Below are 9,619 nucleotides of genomic sequence, written 5' to 3' on the forward strand. Positions count from 1 at the left end.
GCGTTCTGATAAACACGCCGTAGAAGAGTAGTGAGATCGCCGTGACAGCGCTGTAAGATCTCCAACAGCGCCACGAGAGCCCCGTCGGCGCGCTCAAGGAACACAGCTAATCGCAGTGTAGACGCAGTGATAAGTCAATTGCGCTTGCACGGAGACCCCACGGAGTCCTTTGGGATCTCACTGCGTTTCTATCGCGCTCTTACTGCGCATCCACAGCGTTTGAACAAGTTGTTTTCCATTTGGCTGCGTTCACACAGCGACCCCAAAGAGCTGTTGCTGCGTTCATCGCGCTCTCGTAACGTTTCTTCTGCGTTTATACCGCGCTCCCACGGCGTTTCTAGTGTTTTGTCATCAAGACCACGAAAACTCGAAAAATGGCTGTTGTACAATAGCAAGCGATGTACTAATTATTAAACTAGATGTAGATGACTATGTAAAAAGTAGCATTTGCTAATATTCCAAGACCTATCAATGGACGTAAATGCCATTTGGTTCTGATGTTTTCAAATCTTTTCTATGTTTTTTAAAAACTAATAACGGATCTTTTTGTAGACCTGACTACTAAGAGTTTAATCCTTGTCCTTCACAAATTGTTTAGAAGTAACTATGTTTCAATTACAATGTACCTTTTCATAAAATCAAAACAATTTTTTAATACTTTGTTTACTAGTTGTAAATTCTTGTTTGTTTCCCATACAATTGTACGAATTAATATTAACATACCAAGAAGTAAACAACGTCTTGTGCACGTAGTCATCGCGCAGAGCACGCCGTGGACGCGCGGTAAATTCTCCTTGCACGCCATGAGCGCGCGGCGGAGACTCAGCGAGAGCGCAGTTAATCGCCAAGTAGAACTCCGTGGAAACGCAGTTACACGCCGTGGGAGCTCCATAAGAAAGCCTCGGTCGCCGTCAAGACGCCATGACGACTCCACTTGTAAAATTTTCAAATAAAACTGTACACTTTTTCTTAATTTTCCTTGCGATCCTACGGCGATTCCATGAATTTTACAACGCCGTGAACACGCCGTGGTAACGCAGCTTGGTGTGACAGGGCCTTAACCCAGATGCCTCTCATTCTTCGTTCTTGGGCATGAGCTTCTTTGACCTCCCCTGTCCAGAAAGGCTTACCTTGGGGGTTAAATTTAGACCTGGGAACGACAGTATTCGCACTTGCTGTTACACCCCTGCGAATGTTATTGTCATTCAAATTTTATACCACCTGGTTTAATTTGACCCTTTCAGTTTCGGAGTAAAAATCGTACCTCGTGTATAAAGTCTATTTCACAGTATCTAGGTTCTAGTAGTCAAATCTAAAATCTAGAGGTTTATTGATTTTAAACTTTATCTTCATTGATTGGTCAATAAAATGTGTTTTAAAAATAAATGTGACTATACAAAAATTAGTTTTTGTCTGCTGTTGCAACAACTAACATGCTTAAAAAAGATCCCTCCTGAGGATTAATTTTCGATCCGCGCCTGACCTAGTAATAACATCAATAGTGAAACAGACTATACCATTTTATGCAGAATGTTCCTTGAAAATGGCTTGATATACTAAGTTTTAATGCAAAATAGACACCCATTATTTTTTTTAAAACATGGTATTGCACACCACAAGCATCAAACATGGCTATGATTTTATTAAGCAACCCAATGTTTATATTTTCAACCACTCTACACGTGTTTGAACACGAACGATAACTCTGTTCTGAATATTATCGTTTAATATAAATAACTGCTAGATGATAAAATAAGACATACATCTTGAAAGCTTTTCCCGTTTTACCATAAAACAAAGTAGGATATGATATGAAAAACGACCAGTACTTACGTATTTTGAGAATATTATCCGAACACTTATACTTCCGCTCGAAATTTCACAGGAACTGAACAAATATCGGTGAAGTCTCGTGAACTTTAATTCGAGCACCTCTGGATTTATTACTTCCTTAGCAACGATAAAGAAAACATTCCGAACACATTCGCAGGGGTGTGTTATACATTTAACGAATGCCATACAAAATTCCTTAATTTTGGGGTGGGTCTCTGATACATTATTTCCTAATAAATTATCAAACTGGTGAGTGACCTCTCTTTCATAGATTTGCATGGACTCGTTAGATATTTTGTTCCATGCTGGAGTTTTGTTAGTAAATTAAATGAGATGATGTTAATTGCTTTGTATATATTGTAAACAGCCGGATACCTCACCGGATACTTCACCAAATATTCTGTGTATACATAAAGAACTCAACACTTCTATTTTATATGTAAGTACCAACAAAACAAACAAAATGCTTGCTATAAACCTTAAGAATTGTAATAGATAATTTGTTAAAAAATGTAAAAGTAATACTCAGTAAGCCCAGGGACGTATATACGAATATGATCGAAGAGCCAATTACTCAGGATATATTTCTTTGTTTCTAAAACTGAATTTGCTATGTAAATAGACTATATGAGAAGATTAAAAATGTTTATTTTGAGACATGTATCCGATTTAATCTGACAGACGTATTTGTATTGAGCTAGGGTGATATCAGGACTTTTTCATTTTAATAACCTGTATTTCAACAGAAAACAAATACTACCCCTTGATGTAAACATCAATATTTTGTTAATAGATTATCTTTACTAGAGTCTCAGGTTGTGTCATCATTAAATTACATGGCGATAGACAGAACATCGCTGGGCGCTCAGGTACATTCCTGACCCCGGGGCAAGAGTTAATAAACATATAGTAATCGACCAGGAAGTGGGGGAAGATGAAATCAGATATAGAACACCCCTCTCACAATGGTACCACTGATCCAGGAACGATGAGGTATGCGTCAAAAAGACGGATTATTGCTGCAGTTTTGGGCATCACTGTTTTTAAAGTACTTTTACTGTACCTGGCTTTGATGTATGTGGATAATCTAAATCATGGTGACGAGGTTGAGAATTTTCCCTCATCTTCCATCGCGTTCAGTGAATTTAGGAACGAGGAATTAATCATCACAGAGATAAGTTCGGAAGTCTCCTTAGACGATCTGGAGCAAGACCGGAAGTTAGTGACGGACCGAATGATTGAATCCGATAACGAACCCCTAACGAGACGGAACTATACCAGGGAAAAACGGATGTTACGAGAGAGTAAATTGCATTTTTCACCACAGATAATCAGCACATCGAAAATCGAGCGACTTTTACCGAGTGTTGCAAATCCGGTAAATGACAGAATATTTGAACAAATGAATCATGTTCCTCTTCAATACCAAGACAGAAGTAACTTTAAAACGATTTATCTTTTTGGAGGTCAAAGGGGTTGGGGTCATCCTGATGGCCAAACAACGTTTTTATCTGAACAGTGTTTAGTAAATCGATGTCGATTCACGTATGACAAGAAAATGGCCAGCAAAGCTGACGCTGCTGTCTTCGGTAATCCCAATCAAATCCGTGTGCATCCTCCATTACAAAAAACAAACCGCAACCAAATTTGGATTCTTTCCGCCATTGAAGCTCCACCAAATACAGGTCGCCATAGAAACTATCATGGTCTTTTTAACTGGACCATGACTTATCGCACGGATTCCATAATTGTGACCCCATACTTCAAGTACAAAACTTTTACCCAAGTGACGAGTCTACCTCCGAAAAACTTTGCCGAGGGAAGAACCAAGAAAGTGGTGTGGTTTGTCAGCAACTGTAACCGAGTTAACAGCGGACGGATGGCGTACGCCAGGGAGCTTCAACAGTACATCCCAGTAGATGTGTACGGCCGATGTGGGGACCGGAAATGTCCAAAAACAAACCCCAGATGTAAAACAATGGTGAAAACTGACTACAAGTTTTACCTGGCGTTTGAAAATAACAAGTGCAAAAACTACATGACGGAGAAAATCATGACTGCTTATGAGTAAGTTTGTTTTTATGAATGAATCTATACTATAAGAAATTACCTGTAGAAAAAAATTAAGTTCGTCAGAATCATAAAATATAGAACGAGTTATGGAAAAATCGACATCCTGCACTTTGGTTTGAATAAGAATATTTACTAAAGACGATATTATTCAAAGAAAAAGATACAAGTGAGAATAACAAAAATCATATAACGTTGTTCAATGTATACATTCTAGGAACTTCTTCAGTTTCGTTAAGCCTTTCTATATACATTTAATTATATAGATGATTATTGAGGTTTGCAACCCCAACTCAATAGTCACATGTTTCCATTCTGCTCCATGTTTTAATTGTACAAAATGTTGATAATTTTTTTCTTCAAAATTCTCCATTTAAGGAAGATAGATTCTTAACAAGTTTCCCGATGTTATTCATCTGTTACAAATTTTTTAGGCGTAATGTACATATGTACAGATAATGATATATACCTGGAGGATAAATTATGACTAGGATTTCCAGCAATGAAGCTTGAGAAAGCAAATACACGACTAGGTAACATGGGTAATACATCAGTGCTGCTTTTTTATGTCGCAGTTTTGATTTTCTGTTTCATTTATCAGTTTAGATAAATCTTTACACTAAAGACTGATGAAATTCGTAATTTTTGTGCAGTGCAGGAACTACTTGTCGTTATAATGTTTATGTATAAATGTTTGTATATTAACGCGATCTAATTCTTTCAATAAATATAAAATTTTTAAACATTAAGTAGCGACCTTAAATGTTAGAATTGTATCATCTTTAATTGGTCGTATTTGTTGTCGATTTTAGCGTTTATATCTTCAAAGCTGCTTGTTCCGATTTTCTATTTAATTCTGTGAACGGTTTTAAACGATAGCCATGCTAAGTGTGTGCATAATAAAAGACATTACAGTAGTTTTCCCTGTCAATTAAGCCATATTTGAATGAAAAAATTGATGAACAATTTGTTAACAAAACAGACGACATAAAGAGGTACCGCGTTATTTCGCCTCATATTAAAATTCGCCCGCGATGGCGAGACGGCTGTTATTGTATTACGACTTAGACATCGTTATTTATAAAGGTTATAATAATTTGGCAAATCAAATATAGACCTGTGTACATTTTGTTCACCAATAATTCTGACGTTGGTTTTGTTCATAGTCCACGCATAACATGCGGATTGAATAAACCCAATCATTCGTAAGATGAAACCAAACGCTTCCCTTTTCTAAACATTTACATGATGCAGTTTGGTTTGTTTTTTTGTAGCGCCCATAAAGAAATTACGTTATTTTATTGAATATTTCTAACTTTGAAATGAGACCGATTCTGCTGGTGTTAATAAGCGAAAGTCTGTAGCTTTCTAAGATAGTATGGAAAACTATTTGATACCGTTAGAACGAAAAAAATCAGACCATGCAGTTTTAAAGACATGGATATCACCATCTCGATAGTTTGTATACTTCGATCCTCTTGATAGGGCTACCAACACTTACCCTTTATAGGATCATGGGCAATACTAAATTCATATTCATATATTTATTATGTATTAAACTTTTTTTTTCAATCACAGGAATGACGTCATTCCAATTGTACTCGGTGCTGCATCTTGGGAGTACAAGAACGCTCTGCCGTCTCACTCCTACATTGACGTAGATGACTTTGAAACACCCAGAGACCTAGCCCAGTATTTGCAGAAACTTGATGAAAACGATGATTTGTATAACGAGTATTTCCGATGGAAATCCTACGGCGATTTTGTGGCGTCTAAGCCGTGGTGTCGCGTGTGCTCCTTGTTACACGAACCAGCACTTCCGGCCATCTGGTACGACGATGTGGACGCATGGTGGCGCTCCAAGGACACCTGTATAGACCGTAAAACAAAATGGAGTAGTGTTCTCGACAAATGAGGGTTTTACGTGTATTTATTCATCATTCCTTGTGCCAAAACATTTATTTTATTGTTTACTGTAAAAATTTTAATATTATTGCCAAATGCCATTACTGTATTCCCCTTGAGGATTTGATCATTCCATGCAGTAGTTCGGTTTTCTGTCAGCAATGCCGTGAATATTGTAAGTGACGCGTCGTTTTCACTTAGAGAAGGGTGTTTGAAATAAACTGAGTGTCTTTTTTAAGTTAATATGGATTGACTTTTCCCGTCATAGCATATTTGCATCTTAAAGAATTCAACGATATAGGAATATGCATCGAGACGTTTTTAATAGATCATTTATATCTGATACCGTTGTATTTCAGCATGATAGTCCTGTGGTATATTTCTTTATACACGCGAAATTGCGGTGATGGAGAAAATTTCAAATTACGTTGATGTGTATTTTCATTAAAAAAGAAGACATTATCCGTGTTTAGACTTGAATTCAAGTTCAATATCTCAAAGCCGTCACGTTGTTTAGTTCCACAGGATTACTCGAAGGTACATTTACAGGTTTGAGATGCATATTTTGCTTTTAACATATTATAAGTATTGTATAATCTTTAGTATAGTCATTGTATATTTATTTATCAAGAAAAATACATTGAAATAAAATGAAAAAAAAAATGATAAACCAGATTGTTTCAGCAAATTATCGGTAGCTGCCATAATGGAACCCTGGCAAATCATTAAGCTAACTGCGATATTAAGTCTTAATTACACCCCAATGCCTGTAACTGTATATCAAAACATTAAAAAATAACCCAAAAGTACCAAACAATCAGAACCACTCATTTGTATAACAACACAGGTTTTCTTTCCGTGAGCCGGCACCTGGGAGGTACTATCTTAATTTCTTTTAGTACAATCAGAGAACACACAAACACGATTTTAATGTAATCGCTGAGTGATTCAACTTGAGCAATTTTAAATCAAATATTGTGTTGATGTGACTCACTTTGATGATGATCTCGGGAAGAAGTCTACGTTTGAGACAGGCAGTTGCTAGCTATCATTACTGAAATACCGGTGTTGTATAGCAGTTTTTCCCCCATATTAGCTTTTCCCCCCGGAAAACCTACTATATAGTAGCCTTTCCCCCTAGGGGGAAAAGCTACTATATAGTAGCTTTTCCCCCATAGTAGGGTTTCTCCCTCACGTTTTTGGTTCAGATTTTATAAAAAAATATTTATGGAAATCCAGTAAGGATTAAAATCAATGTCTCTACACTCCCAGGTTGCATACATGTATATTTGCATTCATCTGTACAGGTTAAGTTTCGTTTTGATGATTTATTACTTTTAAAGACAATGCTGAAAGTTGAACATGTGTGTAATGGAATTACACATAGAACTTAATTTAGGTAATTTATTGAAAAAAGTTTTACAAGTTATTCACTTATATGCATAATTCTGTGTTCTGAAATTGTATTAAGCGAGAATGTTTTAGGAATTTTTTGATAAATCTATCAGACTGTTTGTTTGTTTGTGAAAATTTCATCCAGGCTAAACCTCTGTTTTAGAGAAATTTGTTTCCAATGTTTCAGAGCCTGATTTTTAAAATCCTATTATAGTAATTATAGTGCATATTCTTTAGGGTCTAATGTCTCATAAACTAGAGATGACCGTATCACCATATTTTTATAGTGGCAGTGGTTTACCACTTGAAGATGACTCTGAAAATTTCAGTCCTCAGGGTAGGGGCCCTTGATGTTTCAGGGCCCGATGTTTAAAACCCCATTATAATGATTGAATAGTGTTCTTTAAGTGGGGACTCGAATCTCAAATTCTAGAGATGACCAATTCACCATATTTTCACAGTGATAGTGGTATACCACTAGTAGATGACACCGAAAAATTTAAGCCCCCATGCAGGGTAGGAGCCTTTCTTGTTTTCGAGCCCGATGTTTGATATCCAATTATAAAGAATATGTATTTTTAGGGCCTTATATCTCAAAAACTATAGATGACCACATGAACATATGTTTACGGTCATTTAAAAGTAAAAACATCATTTAAAAATACACAATCACTCATATATATCTTTATCCAAATGATTGAAAATTATGTTTAATTCTGCTACTTCTTTTTTTTTTTTTAATTTACGGACAAAATTTTTTAAAAGGTATGCGGGTAAAATTCCTTATTCTTCAAAACATTAAGTCAATTCATAAGATGACTAATGATATAATAAATAATTAGATAAATAAATCAATTAACTTTTATTCATAAAAGGAGAAACCGAAAATCAAAAATAAATAACCAACCTAAGCGCATATACGACTTTTTTACTTGTTAGATCATTAGAAAAACAAGCTTATATTTTAAAAAGTCAGCTCATCACAATAAATGTGTTGTTTGTTTATTGGGGTTTTTTTTTGTTTTGTTTTTTTTAATTACCCTTGTTTAATTGTTCGAAAAAATAATATGGTACACAAGTAAATCTTTATTGCAAAAATATGAAACAAATAATATAAAATATTTAGGTAATTGAATCGTATATCTTGATTTATATGGCATCGTTTTCAAAATTGTATATTTATAAATCATGTTGCAAACTTAAAAGTGGAAAAATTGCATCCTGTCTCCCGTTTGATATTTAGAAGAAGAAATATATAATTGTTTTTAAGATCGTCAATTCTAACGGTATTCATTTAAAATTGATAGCCTTTTGGACTAAATAGTGAACAACATAAAGTTAGTTCAGGCTCCATTTCACAATTTCCAAAGTAACCAGCAAAGATACTGACATTGTTCTGGTTGTGAAGACATTTCATTGTTTTTTAAAATGTTTACATCATAATATTTCGCGTTCCGTAGAAATGTGCTTAAAAATATAAACATGGCTAACTTGAAAACGAAATGGTAAACACTAACTTTACACATGCTTTTAATACATAATTAAAACACCCCTTACCCATGATTTTGAACCCCATCAATCAAAGTAATACTAAAACATTTCAGTTTCTCATCATATCATTGCATCCTGTCTCCCGTTTGATATTTAGAAGAAGAAATATATAATTGTTTTTAAGATCGTCAATTCTAAGGGTATTCATTTAAAATTGATAGCCTTTTGGACTAAGGGAGTAATACATTTCCACTTTTTATTTCCTTCCTCTACAAAGTTAAGTCAAGATTGGTCAGTTAGTTCCCTAGGAGAAGCTTATACATTGATGGTAATACATTGGAAAATTAAAGTTCCAAACCGGCGTATTTTCACTCAAATGTGTTCTCGCGTGTTCATAACGTCGAAGTCAAAACTGTAGATAAGCATCGATTAGAAGAAAAAGATTCGAGGTATTCCGAAATCCGTGTAAAAGGCGTTCCAAAAAGGTGTGAGAACAGGTGAAATAAACGACGATGACACATGAATGTTATGAAGGCGCATGCCTTAGTTCATATTTGGGGTTGAAAAACCTTGTATTTTATTCTATGTATTAATAAATGCCATAATTATCCTTTTTTGTGAGAAATTAATATCATATCAATTATTGCAAATTATTGTCACGAATGGTCTGCAATAAACATGGCCGGAAAGTAAAAATGGGGGAAAATCCACTATATAGTAGGTTTTCCGTGGGGGTAATCTGGCTATAAAAAGGGGGAAAGCCCACTATATAGTCAGCTTTCCGTGGGGGAAAACTGCTATATAGCCATTTTTCCGGGGGGAAGAACTGCTATATAGCCATTTTTCCGAGGGGAAAGATGGCTAGGGGGAAAAGGCACTATATAACACCGGTACGGTTGTTTTCGCCCCGTGTTATTTTCGCCTA

At 35.5% G+C, this 9,619-nt stretch overlaps 1 protein-coding gene across 1 annotated transcript; it reads left to right on the forward strand.

Annotated features, from left to right (window-relative positions):
- The first annotated feature begins 2,429 nt into the window (after positions 1-2,429).
- On the forward strand, positions 2,430-6,472 carry LOC128175064 (glycoprotein 3-alpha-L-fucosyltransferase A-like). The gene is made up of 2 exons (XM_052840471.1): positions 2,430-3,900; positions 5,482-6,472. Exons 1-2 carry the CDS (start codon positions 2,768-2,770, stop codon positions 5,816-5,818), a joined length of 1,470 nt encoding a protein of 489 aa, XP_052696431.1. The 5' UTR covers positions 2,430-2,767; the 3' UTR covers positions 5,819-6,472.
- Positions 6,473-9,619: the final 3,147 nt, after the last annotated feature.

This window comes from Crassostrea angulata, chromosome 3 (genome assembly GCF_025612915.1).
Source record: "Crassostrea angulata isolate pt1a10 chromosome 3, ASM2561291v2, whole genome shotgun sequence".
Classification (NCBI taxonomy): Eukaryota; Metazoa; Mollusca; class Bivalvia; order Ostreida; family Ostreidae; genus Magallana; species Magallana angulata.